At 37.6% G+C, this 25,193-nt stretch overlaps 1 protein-coding gene across 1 annotated transcript in view; it reads right to left on the bottom strand.

Moving 5' to 3' along the window:
• The window catches only part of LOC121410810, a 46,235-nt gene that overhangs the window by 4,464 nt on the left and 16,578 nt on the right, over positions 1 to 25,193 (bottom strand). The window contains exons 13-38 of the mRNA XM_041603121.1: positions 24,315 to 24,752; positions 23,798 to 23,925; positions 23,306 to 23,573; positions 22,809 to 22,958; positions 22,444 to 22,599; positions 18,114 to 21,875; positions 16,710 to 17,270; positions 16,223 to 16,350; positions 15,654 to 15,921; positions 15,364 to 15,513; positions 14,756 to 14,911; positions 10,392 to 14,081; positions 8,759 to 9,034; positions 8,349 to 8,476; positions 7,969 to 8,206; positions 7,474 to 7,623; positions 5,937 to 7,121; positions 5,534 to 5,661; positions 5,070 to 5,340; positions 4,498 to 4,647; positions 3,957 to 4,187; positions 3,429 to 3,556; positions 2,631 to 2,862; positions 1,748 to 1,897; positions 1,047 to 1,196; positions 102 to 171 (exon numbers count right to left, since the gene is read on the bottom strand). Of these exons, the coding sequence (XP_041459055.1) occupies positions 102 to 171; positions 1,047 to 1,196; positions 1,748 to 1,897; positions 2,631 to 2,862; positions 3,429 to 3,556; positions 3,957 to 4,187; positions 4,498 to 4,647; positions 5,070 to 5,340; positions 5,534 to 5,661; positions 5,937 to 7,121; positions 7,474 to 7,623; positions 7,969 to 8,206; positions 8,349 to 8,476; positions 8,759 to 9,034; positions 10,392 to 14,081; positions 14,756 to 14,911; positions 15,364 to 15,513; positions 15,654 to 15,921; positions 16,223 to 16,350; positions 16,710 to 17,270; positions 18,114 to 21,875; positions 22,444 to 22,599; positions 22,809 to 22,958; positions 23,306 to 23,573; positions 23,798 to 23,925; positions 24,315 to 24,752 (13,342 nt within the window). The remainder of the gene's footprint in view (positions 1 to 101; positions 172 to 1,046; positions 1,197 to 1,747; positions 1,898 to 2,630; positions 2,863 to 3,428; positions 3,557 to 3,956; positions 4,188 to 4,497; positions 4,648 to 5,069; positions 5,341 to 5,533; positions 5,662 to 5,936; positions 7,122 to 7,473; positions 7,624 to 7,968; positions 8,207 to 8,348; positions 8,477 to 8,758; positions 9,035 to 10,391; positions 14,082 to 14,755; positions 14,912 to 15,363; positions 15,514 to 15,653; positions 15,922 to 16,222; positions 16,351 to 16,709; positions 17,271 to 18,113; positions 21,876 to 22,443; positions 22,600 to 22,808; positions 22,959 to 23,305; positions 23,574 to 23,797; positions 23,926 to 24,314; positions 24,753 to 25,193) is intronic.

Raw genomic sequence — 25,193 nt, forward strand, 5'->3', positions numbered from 1 at the left:
TAACATGCAATCAATTATATAAACCAGTAGTATGATCATGTTCCAGCCACAAATGAAAATCACCAATCTCAGTGCAAACCAAATGAAGATAGTGTGCTTACTTGCATTCAGATCCATTCTCTGATGATGAGCAGGTTCCTCCATTTTGGCAGTACCCATCTGGGCAATTCTCTAAAGAAGAGAAACAAGATCAAGAGGCTGAATAGAGCAATATTAAGATTTTCAATGTTAGTTGATACTAAGAATGGATGGTGTAATATGGCTTAAAGCGGCGATGTCTACGTACAGAGATCACAAACATACTGTGTGATAATTGTTTTTGTTGCTAAATAAAAAGGTAGAAGTGGAGTTATCGTTATAGTTAGCATGACAATTATAGAGTAGATGAGAATGATAATGATGATCGTAGAAAATATTGATACCTTTTTTTCATAGCGACTTGACCAAGGCCCAGTTCTCTTTGTTTGTTATAATCTTATTTTTTTCATTAACTTCTTCTTTTTTTCTTCATCTTTTCCCTTCTACTGCTTGAAATCATAAGGGAGGCCATCACCCCCTACCCCTTGTAGCCCCGCCCCTCTTAAAAATGATGTGACTGCATGTTGTATGTGGTAGTGACAATGATGAAAAAGATGATGTCCATGAAGAAATTGAATTAAAGTGAATATGGTAATGATTAGGATGATGAAGATGATGATGATGTTGATGATGATGATGATGATGATGATGATGATAATGATGATGTTGATGATGGTAATGATGATGTTGATGGTGATGCTAACGATGGTAGTGATGCTAATGATGATGGTGATTATTATGACTGATTGTGATGATGGTGATGATGATAATGATGATAATAATGAAGCAGGTAATTGTGGTGGCATTGATGAAAAAGATTGTGCAAATGATGAAAATACATTCATGACGATGAAGATGAAAGTGATTATGGTTATAAACAAAGATTATAATTAATGCATACATGAAAATAAGATAAGTAATGCTGGAACTAATGATTAGATTTTACAGGTGATGATACAACTGCATACCTTGGCAGATTCTTCCTGGCAGTGAAGGGAACGGCGAGACATCTACGTATCCATTCATACATTGGCACACATACCCCTCGATAGCATGTTCCATGCAGACTGCTCCAGTTGAACAGGTATTAGGAAGGTCTGTCGGACAAGGACCAGGCTCTGAGGAAAGAAAATAATTACATCAGCCAAAAAAAATAGACATGTGATCTGTTTACATCTCTTAACCAGCAATCTCGACTTAACCTGTTGATTATTAATTAGTTCTAATTTTTAGAAGTACGTGTGAGCTTACTTTCTCATTAGTAGTTGTGTATGTGAAAGACCTGCATTTGACAAAGATTTGGGATAATTTGACTTCATTGATGGGTATGGATCCGTGGGCGAGGCAGCAACTGCGAAACGATTAGGATGGATATACTATGTGGTATTACCATGGTGGAATATCCATAAAATTTTGATTGACTTCCGAACAGGGGTTTTAGACTAGACAATAGCAGCGTCAAAGGAATGCAATCTCCAGATCATTTACCTTAAATGCCATTTAACCTTGGAGAAGTAGCTTGGTTTTCATTCCCCCATGTGGTATCCAATAACCAGCTCATCTAAGTTCAATGTGACGGAAAAGACAAGAACCAAAACGATATGGGGATATTTCATGAAAAACAAATGATCTATAGATTTTTCTTTTCTGAAAATATCCCAATGCTCACCTCTGCAGCTTCTTCCAGGTTCTCTGGTGGGATCTGGTGACGTATCAATGAACTCATCATTACAACGACATGTGAATGATCCTTCTGTATTGATACATTCAGCATTAGTTGAACAATCATTGTCATCGGATGAAAGACATTCGTTGTAATCTGTATAAAAGGTAGATCAATACATTAATAGTTAAATTCAGATTCTCCATTGTGTTAAAAATTAAAATAATACATAGCATTGACATCACCCTCCCCTCCCCCATAAAAAAATTTCAAAATCATTTGAAGGACCCCTACATTATAATTGTAATTCCCAAACTATGTGCCATGAATGGGGCAGGCAAAATAAATCCTCCATATTTCATCACAATTACATTTGAACGATCAAAATATGTTCTTTATAGACAAATCACAAACATAACCTTGAAGGAAACCAGGGCCCTGTCCATGGTGGATTATTCTATTGTTACTGGGGGTGCTGAGCATTGTGACAGTATCCCCTGCAACAATAGATAATCCTCCGTGGTCAGGTCCATGTATGAAACTAACTGAACCAAGTCCTGTTTTAACCAACAATTACCATAGAACTTGTGCTTCTTAGCCAATCAGAATCCAGGAAAGTTGTCGGATCTGACAACATGTCAGATAAATAGATCCATGAAATGATCCCCTGGGGGCCTGTTGCAGAATGAGTTGCGTTTGAACCCAAGTAAAAATATCAAGCGTAAGTCCAGAATGCGTGGTTTTATAGTTAAAGAATAAGTTGTATCTTATATATCCCACTTGTGAAAAAAGTAACTTTAAGAACAGTTACACTAAACTGTTTCAAACTTATACAGAAAATACAGGATAATTAGAATAGATTTGCGAACAAGAGATATTTGATACGAACCATTGACGATGATAGAATCCTCATCGATCTCGATATCTACAATTCCGTTCTGTACTGACTCTCCAAGTGATTGGGTGAATGCTGCCGAAACCCTTGACGAGTTCGCCAACGTGGTGTTATCATTCTCCAATTCAACCCGGTAATCGACCACAATAGATCCATTATGAAATGCATCAACCACGATGTTAATGTACCGACTAGCAACTGCACTGCGCTCATAGATAAGCCTCAGCTATTTCAAATAAAGACAATATGAATTAAAAGAATCTATGCATTAGTTGATTTAATCAACATTTCGATATATTACATAGGTGGGAACTAATATTTTTTAAACCATTGTGCATGAAATTAACAGAAATCATGATATAAACAAACCACTTTAATGTAATTCTCTTATTGCAAGTATACTTTACTAAGTAGAGACATTCTTTATAAAAGACTATCATCCCACTTAAAAGCAAATTATCTTATATTGCTGTTTCTGCTAAATTTTATGGCCATTGATTTTTAGACTCGTAATTTGCTTAATGATTGCTTAAATTTTATATAGTACTTACATTGTATATCTGCCATGATGAACTTCAAGTATATTCATTAAGTGTTAATGTGGAATTTTAAGAATGCTAATATACTGCAAATGGTATAAACATTTTGATATCCACCTTCAGTAAGTCTGTTCTAGAGGGGCCATAAACATTTTTATATCCTGCTTAAGCACACACAGTTGTCCTTTGCAACCGAAGTGCTACAAACCATGTTGATAATTATGTACCATAATTCTACTTAAGATTTGATTACCGTTTCCTTAATGTCTGCTGCAAGAGCTACAAACTCCTGGGTACTGCTACTGGATAAAGATAGGGTGAAGGCTGCCTTAACTCCTCGGAATCGAGTAATTCTACAGCTACCAAAGAACTGGTTGACAGCTATTTGTAGATCAAAAAAGAAATATGAAGATTATGACTTGTGTCTTTGAAAGGTTTAATTACAGCAATAGTTACTGTGAAACGATTGTTTTGGTTTTATAAAACGCCATCATTATGACTGATTCATTGAGATTCAATAACATTTAAAATAATTGACTTTTGTAATATACCGTGTATTGATTTGGTAAAATAAAGCGTTGATGTGATTTTCTATATCATACAAAACTCCAACAATATTTCAGTTTAGGAAGGCAGACATATCAGAGCTCCAACATGAACTTGCGCCATGAGGTAATTTCTTCGTTTAAGTTTGGGATTCATCCAATCAAATTATATTTAATCATGGATCCGACAAGAACTATAGTATGATCCATGATGTAAAGGAGAGATCATAACTCACGTCTACATCGGCCTTGGTTATTGAGAGCAAATCCAGGACGACAGATGCATCTGTAACTTGTACCAACTACCACACAGATTGAATGGGACACGCTGGCACATGGATCCGATGAACATGGATCACCAAGAGTGGTAGATGGACGCGGAGTTGTGGGAGTGGTGGTAGGAAGGCGTGGTGTTGTGGACGTAGTCATATTGCGGTTTGCTGTAGTAACGCTAGGCGTTGTCGGTGCTAGAATTCGATGAACACAAAATAAAAAAGCTATGTTTACAAATCTTAAAATTACCACATTGAATTGGAAATGAGAATTAACACAATTAGGGATCACAATATATCTTCTAAATACATGTATAAGATTTGCGCTTGATATTTTGATGTTTAATTACATATGCCTTTCCTTCTGATACAAAACGTTATTTCATTAAAATTTCTGCCATCGTGTGATGTTTTTGATGGCTGTCGAACAACTCTTTAATTTATATTCAACAGATGAAATGTATCCATCACAATTATAATCCATAAAGTATGCTTAACTACTAACCAACACATAATCTGCCAGGTTTGTCAGGTAGGGCTGGAGACTGATCGATAAATCCAACATTACATTCGCAGGTGAATGATCCCTCTGTGTTGATGCATGACGCATCATTATCACAATTGTTGTCCGTTGAAGATACACACTCATCAAAATCTATGGCGAGATTGGATATATAAATAGATAAAGATATAAATGAGGCAATGAACGAAAACATAAATGAATAAGTACACGAATTCATCAAAGCAAATTCCCATCCAGATGAGAAATCATACCTCCATCAACATAAATATACTAATGGTTGCTGGAGTTATCAAGAAACGCACAGGCTTGGTAAGTTTTCGGTCGGGTTGAAATCATTTCATTGGTGTGAATGCGAGTTAGTATAATTAAAATAAATCTCTTTGAAAAGTTCAGTTTGCATTTAATGTGTTTCATGAATGATTTGACAGATCAGTTTCATTTTTACACAAAAGTATTGTGTCAGAACATATCTGCAAATTCAAAAGTTGAACCATATCTAATTATGTTTAGATAATAAAAGTGTTTCTGATAAAAAATGAAGCATCCTATCTCACCTGTTACCATAATTGATGCTTCATCAATTGTCACATCGATGTTTCCCATCTCCATTGCCATCGACAACGAGTCCATAAAGGCAGTCATAACCAAGGTGGAGTTGATGAAGGTAGATGACGGAGATGTTGAATTATTGGTCACGTTCATGACAGGGTCTTCAGTCTTGAAGTTTACAGTGTAGTCAACTATGATGGAACCTTCACTAAATCCGTTAATGGTAACACCAAGATAGGTATCAGACAGTGTGCTCATCATGTAGATCATATCCAACTGTACATTTTACAATTAAAGAAAGAAGGTATTCATGTTTTAATTTAAGATTAAGGATAACATTTGGATTGTGTGATTAATGGAAGGTAGTTTTAAAATAAATGAAACTGAATTAATTAACTTGGGTAGAAAACGCATGAGGTAATATTTCTGAAGTCGATGACATGTATAATACATTCTTATATAACCCTACCGTGTTTTCAATGTCAGCAGCTAGAGTCTGGAAAGCAAGGGATGTTGTATTCTGCAGATCTTCTGTGAAATTAGCCGTTCCGCCATTTACCTCAGTGATTCGAATCATTGCTGTGAACTGCTGGATGGCTATTAGAAAAATAAGAAACATGTCATCATTGGTTTAGACAAAAAGACAATCTATTACGACCAGTTCATTTACATGATAACAATCCAGGAAGGGTGATTTATGGTAGACAATGAAAGCAACCAATCTCCAAGTACAAAATTAAAATATAGCCTACTAACAAGTGCAATTTGATACTTTGACAATCTTTCGATATTGGTGCATAAATAGAATCTGAGAGTATTCTGTAATATAAAATATTAGTATACCTTGAAATATGAACGATACTTTAACTTACATATGCAAGTGTTGTTAACATCCCTAGTGTATCCAGCTTGACATTCACAAATGAATGAATCTCCTGATGTGATGCAATCAGTATTAACATCTGATACACATGGGTTCAAAGAACATGGATCTACTGGAGTTGTGAATTCCTTCGTCTGAGCTTCTGTTGTGACAAGTATTGTGGTGGTAATTCTTGTCGTTCCATCAGTCAACTTTGAATCGGTTATTACATCTGCTGTAGTTTCAACTGAAGTTTTAGTTGTGGATGCAGAGAGAGTAGTTGCTACTTTTGTTGTTCCAGAGAGAGTAGTTGCTGCCTTCGTTGTTTCAGAGAGAGTAGTTGCTGCCTTCATTGTTTCAGAGAGAGTAGTTGCTGCCTTCGTTGTTTCAGAAAGAGTAGTTGCTACCTTCGTTGTTTCAGAGAGTGTGGTTGGCACCTTCGTTGTGTCCACAAAAGATGTTGACATTTGGCTCTCTGTTGTTGCAGATTGACGTGAAGTCTGAACATTTTCAGTTGAGACAATTTGTGTTGTGACCTGTGGCAAAAGTGACACTTCTTGCGTGGTTCGAGTTTGTGTAGTGGCAGAGTCTGTCGTCTTGAGAAGACCGTCTGTTGTTTGCCTCTCCATTCCCTCTTCAGTTGTCGATTTGGCAGTGGGGGTAGCTTGTGTTGTAGACTTTTGAGTAGTTCCTAGGTCTTCCTCAATTGTAGTAAGTTCTGTTGTGGTCTCCGGTCTAGTTGTGACCACGTCTCTCTCAGTTGTCGGTTTTCCTTTTTGTGGCGTTGTAAATGAAACGGTTGTCATCTTTCCTTCAGTCGTCATTTCTGGTGTTTGCGAAGGTTGAGTAGTAGCTTCAAAATCTGTTAAATCAGTTGTTTCAACATTGAAAGTTGTTTCCATTTGTGTGACCTCTTTTGTTGTTGCTTTTGTAGTCTGGATTGTACTTTGTTTGGGTCGAAGAGTTGTCTGGATGGTTGTCACTGGCGATTTTTGTGTAGTGAAAATATCAATCCCATCTGTTGTAATCTCATTTGGCCGCTCTGTATCAGTTGGCTGTGGCTTCCTTGTTGTCAAATCTGGTATCGTTGTATATTCTGAGTCTAGAGTTGTCACTTCTGCAGAAATGGTTGTTTCCTCAAAGAAGTCTGTTGTTGGTCTGTAAGTTACTGTAGGACTTGGTGACATCATATCCCCTGTATCAATGAAACATACGCACATACATGTTATTACATTTCTATCACACTGAAAACAAATTATTCCCACATGTGTTGAATATTCTATCAAGCATTATATCCAAATAGTAAATACTCAGGTTGTGTAGATATACATATAGATCATGAAATGTGTTGTGTGGTGGTATCCTCCACTGTAAATAGTGATGACAGAAATATTGAATCAAAAGGCAGTAGTAACCAGATAGAGGGCTTAATCATGAACATGCAAACATGGTCACAACAATGATCAGCAGCCCCGCATTCTCTATATCAACAGTTCAGTAAATTTCCTATCATTCATTTATATGATGTCACATCATATCCCACTCACGATAGCATTCTCTGCCAGGTCGATCACGGACATTTGACGACAAATCGACGAAACCTTCAAGACATCGGCAGGTAAATGATCCCTCAGTGTTGATGCAGAAAGCATTGTCATCACAGTCATTGTCACGGCGTGACTCGCATTCATCAAAATCTGCAAAGGAAAAGAGAGATGAATCACTGGTCATGTACGGCATTAATTGAACACTTCTAGGTAAAATTACGACTTCAATATTTACACTGAAAGGGTATGACCATAATTTGTATTATTATATCCTTCAGTTTCTCCCATCCTATTCCACCTTCTGTATTTTACTATCCCTCTGTACTATGACTTAATGTTCTTCAATGGGACTTGGAAGACCTTAACTAAGAATCTAGCTTCCATATGTAGTGTCTGTGTATTAAATTTGTCAAATGTTGTCAAAGGTTGTGTGTGATTCATAACAAGTATATTTCATCTTAACTGTCTAAAAATAATCTTAATGGCTATCATTACCAATGACAGTGATAGAAGATTCATCGATGGTGATGTTGAGAGTCCCCATCTCCATTGCACTTCTAAGTGATTCCATGAATGCACTGGCAATAATGGATGGATCAATCCTGGGTGTCGGATCATTTGGAATCCTGAATATGACGTCATACTCTGCGATGATAGAACCGTTGGCAAAGCTGTTGATTTCAGATCCTACATACAAACTGGCAATCGAGCTCGTCTTGTATACCAGATTCAACTGCAAGTTAGAACATCACGGGAGGAAGTAGTTACCAACAAAACCTATCTGATGAGAACAGTATAGCCCACATAAAATCACCTCTCTACATAATGTTTAGAACTATAATCGGATGTCTTTGAGGCTGATGATAGTTACTTACCGAGTTTTCTACGTCCATAGCTAGAGCCCGGAACGCAAATGATTCTCTATCCTGTAGATCATCTGTAAATAATACTGGTTTCCCTTTCATGTCAGTGATGCGAATCATCCCAACATATTGCTGGATTACTGTATGAAAATAATTAAAGCACATCTAGAAAGTAAATTCTAAGATACAGACAATTTAATTCTAACCATGACCTATACCATAAACACAGTACAGTTTATACTCGGAATAGTAGTTTCCGAGGATTTTGATTCAAATGATTTTAATTGATTTTGATTGTGATTAGAATTACTTTACAATATACTTTACTTCGAATTGATGGAAGATTATTCATAAGTTGTACCTATTGTGCCCTAACCAACATTGGAACTTTCAATAAGCACGAAACTATTCTGGAAACTTACATATGCAGATGTCATCGGAGTTCCTGGCATATCCCGCCTGACATAGGCACAAGAAACTGTCATCCTTCGTGACGCAGATGGTGTTGGGGTCCAAGGCGCAGGGGCGGGAAGCACAAGGATCTCCTGGCGTTCTTGGCTCCTCAGTGGTAGATATCATCATATCAAATGTAGTTAAATCAATTCCAGTTGTCAGTTCTAATGTTGGAAGGGTGGGCCATGGTCTAATAGTAGGACGTGGTGGACGAGTTGGACGAGGAGGCCTTGTTGGCATTATTTCTAGTTTGATAGAATTAAAAAAATACACAGAATAGATACAACAATATTATATTCACCAAATTTTGAAATGCTTCACAAACTTTTTCTCTTTAGACCTCCTTCGAGTCGAAGCAATTTCGTGACAATCCCATTTGCATCGAGATATCAAACGGTTAAATCATCTAGCACCTGATCGTATATTCTCCAGGTTATGTACAAAATTAAAATAGTTTATACTCATTAAGAAATAGGGAAACAACCTTAGTTTTAGGTAAACCCAATACAAATATTTTGATATCAAGCAATCTTTAAAACGCATCACAGATTTTTACTGAATTTCCACAACTGATTCGGAATGAAGTAAATCAGAAATATGTTATTGGAGGCATATCAAACGTCCTTTCCATGGTGTTTTAAGCAAATTGAGATGCTGTATCTATGTGTGTATTGCGTGGGTGTTGTTATGTATATATGTACATGTAATGAAATATTATTAATGCTATTATTAAACAAGTGGGGCGCCTCTGGCAGTCTCGCCTGCATTACGCGATTCCATATAGCAGCAGTGCTGACTTTGAAAGCGACTATATAATAATCATTCACAGAATATGATGATAAAATACTACATTCATTGACCCTAAATGACATTTGACATTAATCGTGGGACCGAAGACTTATCAATGATACAATGATACTTGATACCCTTATGTCCACATTTCATGAATTAGTTCCATACACTTTTAAAGATATGATGGCAATGAAAATGATACACCCAACATGGCCAAAGTTCATTGATCCTAAATGACCGTTGACCTTGGTCATGTGACAAAAAAATCAGGCAAAATGTTTAGTAATATTTGATTACTCTTATCTTCAAGTTTCATGATGTTGACGACGCGTCGCGATGCCGCCATCGGAAAAGCGCCTCCTATAGTCTCGCTCTGCTATTACATGCGAGACAAAAATGTATAAATTTGTTTTGCTGATTTTACATATTTTGTAACTTGTTTTATGGACTTGCAGAAAAAAAGTCTTGTCGTATTGAAATAAGTAAACAAACATTTAAAAAGTCTACACAATGTCATGTGGTTCATCTGCAAACAAATTATTTGTTGTGAGGAAGTTCTCCTATATACAACGGTCTTGAGATGTAAAGGCGAATGCTGTTTCGTTTGTAAAAAATACCAAGGTTTTCATGTTTCATTGAAAATAATCAAGACAAACTTAGTTGATCACATTAAACATTAAGAAATATTAAAATATATGTCTGAAAGATAAATTGCAAAGAATCGAGAAATGAAGAAACTGAGATGTGATTTACTTTATAAAGTAAAAAAGCAACAAACGAACACCTAATTCACCCAAGTTATATACTTACTTAAACATATTGGTCGCATTCCACTGAATGACCCGTCAGCTGTGCATCTCAAGATATCTATTCCAATCAGTTTAAAGCCATCCTTACATACATACTTCACCGTGTCTCCTACAAAAGCAAGAGGTCTGCGTTGCGGTAATTCTCGAAGGAACGGCAAGTCGAGCCACTCCAAGAAGCTGATGAGCTTCCAGAACGATTCACGGTAGATTTCGTTTATCAATGCATCAATTGCATGGGAAAATCCACTCAATCTATCCATCAGAGTCTTAATTGCTTGTGGGATAGGAAGATTAGAAAAGTCTAAGCTACTGCTCCAATCAAAGTTTGACCAATCCATACTATTAATTAGTTTGTTGAAATCCATAATCTGCTGTAATATTGGCAAACCTGACATATCCATGTCCATCCAATCGGCGTTTCCCCAGTCCATTCTCATCATCCATTGGATGGCAAGCTTCATTTGATCAGAGATGGGTAGGCCAGATAGGTCAATAATTTGAGACCATTCAACGTTATTCCAATCCATGGTCATCATCAAATGAAGAATACTTATTATTTCTTCAGGCAAAGGTAATCTCGAGAAGTCTATTTCACTCCAGTTAGGGTTTTCCCAATCCATTCTCATCAGCTCATCCATGAACATTTTAGTTTGGTCTGAAATCGGAAGACCTGTCAGGTCGATTATTTGAGTCCAGTCAGTGGTTTGCCAGTCAAGGTCCATCACCAAATTGAGAAACTCTGTTACTTCATCAGTCATAGGTACCATTGATAGATCCACTTGTTCCCAACTCATGTTACCCCAGTCAATATTCATGAGCATTTGAAGGAACAATTTCATTTGATCTGGGATAGGAAGTCCAGACAAGTCGATAACCTGGGTCCAGTCAAAATTCTCCCAATCGATTTGGGTAATCATGGTGATGTACTCTCTTAACTGGTATGGCATAGGGACATCAGTCATATCCATGTTCTCCCAATCCATGCTCATCATTCTTTGTAACAATGATCTAATAGGTTCTGGAAGACCTGAGAGGTCAATGACATCAGTCCATTCAACATTTCCCCAGTCCATTGACATCATCATTTCCAGATACATTCGCAATTGATCAGATATCTGCAAACCAGAAAGATCTATGACATCAGACCATTCAATATTTTCCATACCCATCAATCCTCCTAGAAGCTCTCTTATTACTGTAAAGTCCATGTTCATCCAGTCAAAGCTCTCCCAGTCAATCTGTTCCATCGACAAGAGTATGCTTCTGATCTGATCAGTTAAGGGAAAGTTCATGAGGTCAATCGCTTGCATGAATTCGAAGTTTTCCCAATCTATACTTTCAAGGAAGTAAATGAATTCAGAGAGTTGACTGGGTAACATAGTTGTATCCCAGTTCTCTCTGTTAGAGGTCAACATCAACAATAAAAGACTCTGTGATTCCTCTGAAATTGGTAGATTTAGAAACTCTATCATCATCTCCCAGTTCAGTTCTCGGATTTCCATATTAGTCAAAGCACTAATACAATTAAAATTCTCCCAGTCCATTATCATCATTAATTTGTTAAACATCTCGAAGACTTGTTCTCTTGTTTGGGCACCCATCAGCATAAGAATAAAATCCTTGTTACTTTGAGGAATAGGAAAGGTTTCCACCATGCCAGTCCAATTGACAGCATCCCATCGCATGTTCACCATGGTAAATAAGGCATCCCTGATGTCTTCTGGGACTGAGAGAGCAGATAGATCAATTTGATCCCAGCTTATATTATCCCAGTCTGTTCCCATCATCACCATAAGAAATTGCTGGGCAGGAGAAGGAATTGGAAGATTAGTAATGTTCTCGTTCGTCCAGGAAAAGTTGTCCCAGTCAATGTGCATTAGAGTTTGGAATATTTCACTGCCACTTTGCAGCACGGACAGATCCAAAGTATCTGGAAGGCCCCAATCTATATTCATTATCAACGAGAATATTCTCTCAATATCCAATTTCGACCAATCTTCTATATTCAAGAAAAGAAGGAACTCACGAATCTCTGAAGGAATGATAAAATCTGTGATATTTCTCAAACGGATTCTTTCCAGATCCATATTCATCAGCATCATCATGTATTCCCTCCATTCCTCCGGAAGAAGAGCTGTCATATTAATCCGGGTTACATCGAGCTCTTGCATGTCGAAGTTAATTGCCATCTCTATCCAGTTCTTCAAGTAATCTGGTATTGGTAACAGAGGCAGCATAAACTCAATCATTTCCATTTCAGACATGTCTAGGTGTCTTGCAATAGTTAGAAAGGTTTGGATTGATGCTGGCATCATGCTTTCTAGAACTGTTGTATCAAAGTTTTCCCAGTCAGTTGAAATGAATAATTCTAATATTCTGAAAGAAGAAGGCAGAGTCATGTTTCTCAAATTGATGTTATTCAAATCAAAGCTCTCCCAATCCATATTCATAATTAAGTTGAGATAGGGTCGGAGGACCTGAACATAATAATTCCCAGACATATTAAGGTTTCTCCAGTCTGAGAGGAAATAATGCAATCCGTTTGGTATTGTCATATTCGTATTGTACATGTCCATCAGGTCCAGACCAGTATAGTTACGGAAGATATTCCAGTCTATTGGATTCTGATGCAAAATGCGCGTGAACATTACGATCAGTTCAGAAGCCGAGGAAGGTACAGGCATATCATTTATTCCTGTCATATTAAGCCGGTCCAAATCAAAACTCATTACCATTGTGATCATGTCTCTTATTTCATCTGGAATGGGAGTAACGCGCAGTAAATCATCGACTCCTATATCTTCAATTTCAGTTGTTGTGAGAAGAAGAATCAAATCCCTGAGGACGTCTGGCATCATAGTAATGCCATCCCAGTTAGTATTTTGCCAATCTATGACCATTGCGATAGTCTGTCTAAAGTTATTGGGAAGAGGCAGTATTGTCATATCAAATGTACTCCAATCAAGCATGATGTAGGAACTTCTATTCTCGTTGAATGACAACCGGAATTTTGGCAGACCTTGGGGCAGAAATGAATTCAACATATCAATTGATGATTCCAAGTTCACATCTGACTGGTTCGTACTAGATAGGAATCGTCTCCCGATGGAAGTAATAAGATTGGCTGTTTGATTATCAATATTTGGTATAATAGCTGTGAAATTGGTTATATTCATATTCCAATCTATGTTCGAGAAATCACCATTCTCTAGGTTTCTCATTAGTTCAAGAGCTGCCTCGAATACCCTGTGAATTACTGAATCCTTGGATCCTAGACCATAGTCCTGCCAATCTATGTTCACTAATATGTCGATGACATACTGAGCAACATTTGTTGCTCTTGAGATCGGAACATCAACAGTTGGTATAACATAACCATCATTTTCCCAATCTGCAGTCACACCCTTAAATGGGTTTCCAACTCCAAGGTTTGGAAAATTTAGACTTTCAATACGTGATGCCGCATCGCCAATGTTAGCAGCATCCTCAAATTCACCCCTCCAGAGGTTTGAAACAGTTGTAAAGTCATCTTCGAATAGATCTCTGGTGACGGACCAATCCCAACCTGGAGTGGACTCGTTTCTAGTACTTCCACCAGAGGGAGGAGTCAGAGGCCTAACGCCAGGCGGGCGATTGTCCTCAATGATTGCGTAGCCATGCCGAGGTGGATGAGGAAAGGGACCACATGTCACTATGAAAAGATAGAATATGAAAATGTCAAGTCACTAGCACGTTCTCTCCCATTCTATTTCTTTTTTATTTAACCCAGATCTTTTTCATATTTTGCTTTCATTGTATAACGTTTTCATCGATCACAAAATTACAAACATTTTATAAACTTATCGTTGCAAAAGTGCAAAACATGCCATAGTATGTTCAAGGTCTTCGCCCGATAGACCGCAATGTGTGTAACACAAACATGTTAGACCAATAAATCAGATATAATTATACTAAAAATACATTGCATCTTAAGAGTCACTTAAATTATCATCTATCGTGATCATCTTATTTTTACCCCTTTGTTTTACAATGATATACATTATTCCATTTAAAGGGAAGATATGAATAACAAGATATGATTGTATTTGACCTATTTGTCAGCTACTTTCGCTTTTTAGTGAATGTATGTCTGATTTACTAGTGTGTGCTTTAAACAGATAGTAAACTGGATAGATCAATGCACACAGCACCATTTATAACTCTGTTGAATCATAATGAGTTTCCAATTATTGTATTTATTTGCTCAAATTACATTAAAAAGAGTTTTTGAAGTTCAGCACTATGTACTACTGACAGTTAATAACAAAATGCATTGTCCTACGATTACTAAGTGTTTGGCGTACGTATCGAGGATGTTTAACTTACAATCACAAACTCCTTCGGGATTGAACACAAATCCTGGTCGACATACACACTTGAAAGATCTACCAACGACGACGCATTCAGCCCGGGCATTAGCACATGGATTTCTTGAACAAGGGTTAGGCGGAGTAGGAGGCATTGTTGGTGTTGTGATGGGAACTGTGCGATGAAGGAAAAGGAAGTTACTTGATTGACTAAAAGCAGAAATCATCTTAACTGTGCACAGAGAGTCAAGTTCATTACGTTAATTCCAAGGTACTCAAGAAAAACTCCGACATTGCTATATTTATCATATTGTATTATGAAATTTCTTTAATGAGTATAGTGCTGAGACTTTTTTTTTTACAGGCAACAGCTGCCAGTCCGTTATTATCGTATTCTCTACCAGATCAGAAACTGTATCTGTCTACTTTTTCATAAATTATTTAGTGATTGTCCAAATAATAATTTCATATCTTAACAACAAAACAAAATCTTGACTCAAGCACCGTAACTTTCATGATCAAGAGGCCCTGGATTATCAAAGTAAAATGACCTTTTCTTCCCCGAATGTACATAAAAACAGCTACATTTGATCTATCGGTTGCTTGACTTGGAAAATCATTACTCACGAGCACATCTTCTGCCAGGTCGATTACGGATGTTAAGTGATATATCGATGAAACCTTCAAGGCACTGACAAGTGAACGATCCCTCGGTGTTGATGCAGTAAGCATTGTCATCACAGTCATTGTCTTCGCGTGAAACACATTCATTGAAATCTGAGGAGGAAAGAAAAAAAAATCTTGAACATAAAGAGAAGTACGACATCTCAGGACCTATGTATTCCATCTGGTTCTAACACCTTCATATTCATTCAGATTGATGATAATATTTGTATCAGATTCTACGTTGCACTTACCAATAACCGTAACAGATGACTCATCGATGCTGACATTGACAGTACCCATTTCCATAGCCATCTTCAACGATTCTGTGAATGCTGCGACAACTGATGTTGAATCTATCGTCGGCCTTGTTGTATTGGCGGTTGTATTCGTTGGGTCTGTTCTTTCCTCTTCCCTGAATTTAACTGTGTAATCCACAACAATGGAGCCATTGGAGAAGCCATTGACAGTTGCTCCAAGATACGAATCCGCAAGTGAGCTCATCAGATATATCATGTTGAGCTTTTAAGAAGTTAAAAAAGGAAATTCTTGTAATTTGATCGAGTTGAATATACTCTTTATTCTCTGAAACTCGGACAAAGAACATCAGGAAAAAAAATGATATTTCGTTTCAATACAGTACAGCTATTAGTTGCTACGAATTTGATATTACCTGAAATAATTAGGGTTTATCTTTTTGGTCCAGTAATGATACATGAGATCACATTAAAGGATACTTGAGGGATACTTGGTTTTTCAACCTAATTTTCGAATTCTGCCCATTGATTGAAAGAAACTGTTACAGTAGGGTTTCCCTACTTACTGTGCTTTCTACGTCAGCAGCTAGAACCTGGAAGGCGGGTGACGTTGTGTCCTCCAAATCCTCTGTAAATGAAGCAGTTCCACCATTAACCTCGGTGATTCGGATGATAGCTGCAAACTGCTGGGTTGCTGCAACATTTTGGAATGAATGGGACATTCTTTTTATCTATAGGCTGTCTTGTGAAACTCTTCTTGATTTATAAGGGTTTGTGCGTCACAAGGACAAAATGCTATCTGGGGAATGTCTCTCTTACTCTATACGAAACCATGCCATCATTATATTCACCTATAAAAATCAAATTACAAGATGCATAAGATTGCTCCTACCCACCACAACTTGTATCAAAGAGTTATAAACTTGACCATAGTAATTTATTATTGATTGTCATAACAGGTTATCATGCACAGCGTTAGAAAAGAATACAAAAATTATTTACTGACATATTTATTTATTCACAGTGCAGAAAAAAAGTGATCATAAAACTTACAGGTACAAGTATTGTTCGCATCTCTGGTGTATCCTGCCTGGCATTGACATCCATATGTATCACCCACAGACACACAGTTTGTGTTTACATCCGCCAAGCAAGGATTCGAGGAACATGGATTAGAGGATGTCGTTGGAGCAGGCGAAGCTTCATCTGTTGTAACCAACATGGTTGCTCCATCTAAAGTTGTCTGGAAATCTATCCTTGGAGTGGTCACTTCGTCACCAATGGTAGTCCCTTCCTCACTTTCTGTAGTGGATTCTTCGGTTGTTTGGGAAGGCAAAGATGTAGCTCTCTGAGTTGCTTCTTTTGCTTCTGTTGTTGCTCCAAAGGGAGTTGACTCCGGAGTTTCTGATGGAGTCGGACTTTCCGATGGATAGAGCGGTTTTGTGGGTGTTGCAGTTTCAGATGTAGCTCTGTAAATTTGGGTTGTACTTTCGTCTATTGTTGATAATTCGAAAGAAGTAGTTCTAGAAGATTCAGAAGGCATTGGTCTATCAGTTGGACGAGGTCGTTCGGTTGGCCTTTCTGTCGGACGAGGGGACTTGGTTGGCCTTATACCTAAAAATATAAATGTCAAATTGTAGTCAAGAATAGGAGATAAATAATTCTTAACGATATTTTCAAAATGAAATGATGATGAGGATTTAAAGGACAAGTCCACCCAAACAAAAACTTGATTTGAATAAAAAGAAAAAATTCAACGAGCTTAACACTGAAAATTCCACCAAAATCGGATCAGGCAAGGAGGTTCTAATCGTCAAATTCGTAAAAATTGAAATATTGTATAATTCAAACAATAAAAACAAAAGAAATAGTGAGTGACATCATCGACTCTCTCATTTGGATGCAACTGGCTCGTTCATATAACTATTTTGTTAAAAATAAGAAATGTCATAACCTTCTCATTTTACGATTTTGATGAAATTTTCATAATTGTGCTTGTCCGATTTTTCTCCATTGATTCAAATCAACTTGACTTTTAAAGAAAATGAAAAGAAATACAAAGTACACATCCGAGTTGATTTAACTGACAGAGGGCGTATAACAAATTATGAATGGAAGAATAGAAAAAAGAAGCAAAGGAAACGTCTATTACATTTGCTTTTTATATATTCGTTTGATAAACGCAAAAATATCCTTAGAAAGTAGACATGAATCTGATATAACTGTAATATAAGTTTTCCTGAATCTATGGATGTAATTACGACTGTCAACCATAAGGTACAGTGTCAACAGGTAAATATCTTTTGCAAAAAATATTCCGAATTGATGCAAATTTTGTCCAATGGGGACAAGCCTTTGGTACGAGTAAAGAAAAAGTGAATACAACTAATTCTGTTTACAAAAAATCTACTAAAGGTAGGGCAGGGAACCTTGTTTTTTACTTTTACTTAAACTTACTGATACACATTGGTCTCATGCCACTGAAGGATCCGTCAGCTCTGCATCTCAAGACATGCATTCCAACCAGTTGAAAGCCATCTTTACATACGTACTTGGCGGTGTCTTCTACGAATGCCAGAGGAGTCTTTCCTGGTAATTCTGGGAGAAACGGCCAATCTAGCCACTGCAGGAAGCCAACGATTTTCCAGTGGACATCATGTAACGCTTCATGAATTAACGCATCAACTGCATGAGAAAATCCTCTCAATTTATCCATCAGAGTCTCAAATGCGTGTGGGACAGGGAGATTAGAGAAGTCTAAACCGCTGCTCCAATCAAAGTTTGACCAATCCATACTATTAATTAGTTTGTTGAAATCCATAATCTGCTGTAATATTGGCAACCCTGACATATCCATGTCCATCCAATCGGCGTTTCCCCAGTCCATTCTCATCATCCATTGGATGGCAAGCTTCATTTGATCAGAGATGGGTAGGCCAGATAGGTCAATAATTTGAGACCATTCAACGTTATTCCAATCCATGGTCATCATCAAATGAAGAATACTTATTATTTCTTCAGGCAAAGGTAATCTCGAGAAGTCTATTTCACTCCAGTTAGGGTTTTCCCAATCCATTCTCATCAGCTCCTGGATGAACATTTTAGTTTGGTCTGGAATCGGAAGACCTGTCAGGTCGATTATTTGAGTCCAGTCAGTGGTTTGCCAGTCAAGGTCCATCACCAAATTGAGAAACTCTCTTACTTGATCAGTCATAGGTACCATTGATAGATCCACTTGTTCCCAACTCATGTTACCCCAGTCAATATTCATGAGCATTTGAAGGAACAATTTCATTTGATCTGGAATAGGAAGTCCAGACAAGTCAATAACCTGGGTCCAGTCAAAATTCTCCCAATCGATTTGGGTCATTATCATGATGTACTCTCTTAACTGGTCTGGCATAGGGACATCAGTCATATCCATGTTCTCCCAATCCATGCTCATCATTCTTTGCAATAATGATCTAATAGGTTCTGGAAGACCTGAGAGGTCAATGACATCAGTCCATTCAACATTTTCCCAGGCCAGTGACATCAGCATCTCCAGATACATTCGCAATTGATCAGATATTGGCAAACCAGAAAGATCTATAACATCGGACCATTCAATATTTTCCATACCCATGAGTCCTCCAACAAGCTCTCTTATTACTGTAAAGTCCATGTTCATCCAGTCAAAGCTCTCCCAGTCAATCTGTTCCATCACCATGAGCATGCTTCTGATCTGATCAGGTAAGGGAAAGTTCATGAGGTCAATCGCTTGCATGAATTCGAAGTTTTCCCAATCTATACTTTCAAGGAAGTAAATGAACTCAGAGAGTTGATTGGGTAACATAGTTGTATCCCAGTTCTCCCTGCTAGAGGTCAAGATCAACAATAAAAGACTCTGTGATTCCTCTGAAATTGGTAGATTTAGAAACTCTATCATCATCTCCCAGTTCAGTTCTCGGATTTCCTTATTAGTCAAAGCACTAATCCAATCAAAATTCTCCCAGTCCATCATCATCATTAATTTGTTAAACATCTCTAAGACTTGTTCCCTTGTTTGGGCTCCCATCAGCATAAGAATAAAATCCTTGTTACTTTGAGGAATAGGAAAGGTTTCCACCATGCCAGTCCAATTGACAGCATCCCATCGCATGTTCATCAAGGTAAATAAGGCATCCCTGATGTCTTCTGGGACTGTGAGAGCAGATAGATCAATTTGATCCCAGCTTATATTATCCCAGTCTGTTCCCATCATCACCATAAGAAATTGCTGGGCAGGAGCAGGAATTGGAAGATTAGTAATGTTCTCATTCGTCCAGGAAAAGTTGTCCCAGTCAGTGTGCATCAAAGTTTTGAACATTTCATGGGCATTTTGTAGCACTGACAGATCCAACGTATCTGGAAGGCCCCAATCTATATTCATTATCAACGAGAATACTCTATCCATATCCATTGTCGACCAATCTTCTATATTCAAGAAAAGAAGGAACTCACGAATCTCTGAAGGAATGATAAAATCTGTGATATTTCTCAAACGGATTCTTTCCAGATCCATATTCATCAGCATCATCATGTATTCCCTCCATTCCTCCGGAAGAAGAGCTGTCATATTCATCCGGGTTACATCGAGCTCTTGCATGTCGAAGTTAATTGCCATCTCTATCCAGTTATTCAAGTAATCTGGTATTGGTAACAGAGGCAGCATAAACTCAATCATTTCCATTTCAGACATGTCTAGGTGTCTTGCAATAGTTAGAAATGTTTGGATTGATGCTGGCATCATGCTTTCTAGAACTGTTGTATCAAAGTTTTCCCAGTCAGTTGAAATGAATAATTCTAATATTCTGAAAGAAGAAGGCAGAGTCATGTTTCTCAAATCGATGTTATTCAAATCAAAGCTCTCCCAATCCATATTCATAATTAAGTTGAGATAGGGTCGGAGGACCTGAACATAATAATTCCCAGACATATTAAGGTTTCTCCAGTCTGAGAGGAAATAATGCAATCCGTTTGGTATGGTCATATTCGTATAGTACATGTCCATCAGGTCCAGACCGGTATAGTTACGGAAGATATTCCAGTCTATTGGATTCCGACGCAAAATTCGCGTGAACATTACGATCAATTCAGAAGCCGAGGAAGGTACAGGCATATCACTTATTCCTGTCATATTAAGCCGGTCCAAATCAAAACTCATTACCATTGTGATCATGTCTCTTATCTCATCTGGGAAGGGAGTAACACGCAGTATATCACTGACTTCTATATCTTCAATTTGTGTGGTTGTGAAGAGATGAATCAGATCTCTGATGAATTCTGGAGTTGCAGTTATTTCACCCCAATTAATATTCTGCCAGTCCATTCCCATGGTGATAGCCTGCATGAAGTTATCGGGCAACGGTACTGATGCCATATCAAAAGTACTCCAGTCAAATACGAAATCAGGTCTCCCATTCGCTGACATTCGGATTCTGGGGAAACCTTGAGGTAAAAACAGATTGAATGCATCAACTACTTCTTCCCAATTTACATTCGACCGGTTTGCACTTGAAAGAGATTCCCTTATGATGATTGTTAAAAGGTTAGTTGTTCGATTATCAATAGATGGAATCATATCAGGTATCACAGATAAATTCATATTTATCCAATCTATGTCCGAAATATCACTGCTAGCTAGATCTATATTTTTGATGAGTTCAAGAACAGCTTCGAATATCCTACGAAGTACTTGGATAGTTTCCACAGACCACAGATCAATGTTCTGCCAATCCATGACCAGGACGATGTCGATTAATTGTTGTATAACCTGTGATGCTCCAGAGTTTAGGTTACCTACATCGGGTAGGTCAGGTATGTCCACATTAGGAATCTCGATATTTGGAAGGCCACCAAATAAACCATCATTTCCCGAATCCACCGGCTCTCTATTCGAGGTGGTGGTTTCTTCAAATGGATTTCCGACCCCAAGGTTAGGAAAATTCAGGCTTTCAATACGCGACGCTGCATCGCCAAAGTTTCCGGAATTATCGATGTCCTCCCTCCATAAAATATCAGAAGCTGTGGTGAATTCATCACCGAAAGTGTCTCTCGTGGTAGGCCATTCCCAGGCAGATGTAGAGCCGCTTCCTTCCATTCCACCAGGCGTCATTTGAGTTCCCATTGCTGGGGGGTCATTATCGTCAAAGATGACGTACCCATTCCGTGGTGGATATGGAAAAGGGCCACATGTTACTGTAACAAATCAACAAAGGGTATAAAAGCATTACATAGTTTCTTAATCATCATATTGTCATAACGTAAGCACATTCCTTAACTTGATGTATTTTGCACACTTAAAAAAGAAGATATATGATTCAACATGCACTAAATTCACAAACACAAAAAAGGAGATGGGCATATAGTAAGATATTGATAAATTACGTAGTTTTGACAGAATGGAGATAATGTCATTCACTGAGGTAATGAGACATTCATTTTGAGGGGCCAACCATGGCATATGAGGCAAATAGTACGAACGTTGGAAGTGACTGAGCAAATTTGTTTACCTGTTTTATACAAAATCTAACCTTTTTATATATTCTAACATACTATTCAGAACATGAATTCATATCATAAATATGCTTTTAATTTCTGTTTTTTCCTTTTTCTCATAACTCCTTTCTGTTTTTCCTGGTCGTGAAACCGATGGGGTCGACCAAGCTCCCCATCTGTACTTCATTGGTTTTAACTTAAATCATAATGTTTAAAAATACCTGAGACTTAATGATTTGGACTTCGAAATAATTCTTGTAAAACTTACATTCGCAGATACCATCCGGATTGAATGCTGATCCGTGTCGGCACACACATTTGAAAGATCTACCAACAACGATGCAGTCAGCCCGTGCATATGCACATGGATTTCTTGAACATGGGTTTGGTGGTTGTGGGGGCATTGTTGGTGTTGTCATTGGTACTGGAACAAAGAGAAACACATATCTTAATAGTGAAATAAAATGCAGATCACCCGTACTGTTAGGTTTTGGTATTCCCACTAAAAATCTCTGACAGGCATAATAGCCCCAAATATGAATGAATGTAAAATGTATCATTATTGATGATGATTTTAAGAACTTATTCTTTTTTGGACAATATTCCTTCAGTGTATTTTGAAAAGCTACTCACGAGCACATCTTCTACCAGGTCGATCAAGGATGTTTAATGATATATCGATGAATCCTTCACGGCACCGACAAGTGAACGATCCCTCGGTGTTGATGCAGAAAGCGTTGTCATCACAGTCATTGTCCTCGCTTGATATACATTCATCCAGATCTAACATGAAATTATATAGATCCAAATCAAATCCATTTTAAAAAAAAGAGAATGTAAACAAACTACCATTTCCAGATCAATACTTGATACTTTGTGTGAAGAATAGCATTGCATAAGTGAGTCCATCCTTTGAACTCCATGTTATCATCTTTAGTGTACTGACCTGTAAGATGTCACAGTTTATTTGATTGAGAATACAAACAGTACAGCGAATAGTTCCGAAGTCAATAAATTGCAAAAATTGTGCATTTTTGACAGTCGATGCGTCGATTTTAAAGCCCAATACCCTTAGAAAATAGATGAGGGTAAAGAACGTTTGTAACACACTCTAAACCCAGTGAACATACCGGTAATCATGATAGATGACTCATCGATGCTGACATTGACAGTACCCATTTCCACAGCCGTCTCCAAAGATTCTGTGAATGCTGCGACAACGGATGTTGAATCTATCGTCGGCCTCGTTGTATTGGCGGTTGAATTTGTTGGTTCGGTTCTTTCCTCTTCCCTGAATTTAACTGTGTAATCCACAACAATGGAGCCATTGGAGAAACCATTGACAGTTGCTCCAAGATACGAATCCGCGAGTGAGCTCATCAGATATATCATGTCGAGCTTTAAAGAGAATAATAATTATGATGAAATTAATTTTCAGTAACTCAACAACAGAACATGCACTACATGTGGGTGAAGAGCCTGTGCAAAATGCCCCCAAAATAATAATAAAAAAATGAAAACAGGGAGAGATAATTTCCAAACTTAACCGTCTTTTTTTAATCTGTAGACCACCTCGTCTTCAGCCATAACATCAACTAGAAGATCGATTCTTCTTCACCTACCGTATTTTCTACATCAGCAGCCAGAGTCTGGAATGCTGAGGATGTTTCGTCCTGCAGATCCTCTGTAAATGAAGCAGTTCCACCATTTACCTCAGTGATTCGAATCACAGCTGCAAACTGCTGAGTTGCTGAAATATGAATTGAAAAAAGTGGAGTAAGTACATTCAGTGTGTTTGCAATTAACATGTTTGACAGAGGAAATACCTTCAATGCAGTATACTTGGTAAACTTGAAAAAAGTAAAACATTTTCACTTCTGAAATTCAAAGCAGTTGAATTGTCTAGCTAAAATCAAATACCAGTGATTGCAAATGTGCGCAAAATCTACATTCTTCATAGTTATCTATAACTATAAGTCCATGAATACATCATAAGATAGTGAAAATGTCAAATGAAATCATTGGTATCATCGTAAATTATCTACGGTTTTTATGGCCAACCTTTACGGCAGTCCGATTTGTTGTAATCTTAAAGAAGATGAAGATGTATTAACAACTTAAAGTAACTATCATGCTTACATGTGCAAGTATTGTTTGAATCCCTCGTGTATCCTGCTTGGCACTGACATTGATATGCATTACCAAAAGAAATACAATCTGTGTTGACATCTGAAAGACAAGGATTCAACAGACACGGATCCGAAGGTGTTGTTGGGAAAGGCGAAGGTTCTTCAGTTGTAAACATCATGCTTGTTAATGCCTCTGATGTCTGTAGATCCGATCTTGGGGTAGTCATTTCATCGACACTGGTAGTTCCTTGATATCTCTCTGTTGTGGATTCCTCAGTTGTTTGAGACTGTAGAGATGTTGTATCTTTCTGAGTCGTTTCTTCAGACTCTGTCGTGGTTTCAAGCGTGGTTCTTGCAGGTTCCGAAGGCTGAGGTGTTACAGTTGGACTAGGCCCATCGGTTGATTTTTGCGGTTCGGTGGAACGAGGGGGTTCTGTTGGTCTTATTCCTTAATTATTAATGAAAAATACATTTTTGAAAATTCCAATTAGAAACTATTACACACACTACCAGGGGATTACATGATATTAAGTAAAGCCGTTTTAACAGTTTGTAATGATGACTCTGGAGTTAGTCCCTGAAAGACATTTGACACATTTTTTAAGGTTGATGTATACTCTGATTTCATTTTTTTTTTATAAATAACATATATTTTAATTCTGGCAAAAAGGAACAATAATACAATGAAAATGGAAACACTTGTGTGAGGTACAGCCAAGAGGACACCGGTCCCTATACTCCCATCACCTTTCGAATGCTTACACACATACATTGATACATACACACATATTCAAGTGTCATCAAAACTCATGTATATATATTTTTAAATAAATATATATAATAATGATGTATTACGATAAGGAATGTAATGGTATCCCCGGGGATGAGT

The sequence above is a fragment of the Lytechinus variegatus genome, chromosome 3 (assembly GCF_018143015.1).
Source record: "Lytechinus variegatus isolate NC3 chromosome 3, Lvar_3.0, whole genome shotgun sequence".
Taxonomy (NCBI): Eukaryota; Metazoa; Echinodermata; class Echinoidea; order Temnopleuroida; family Toxopneustidae; genus Lytechinus; species Lytechinus variegatus.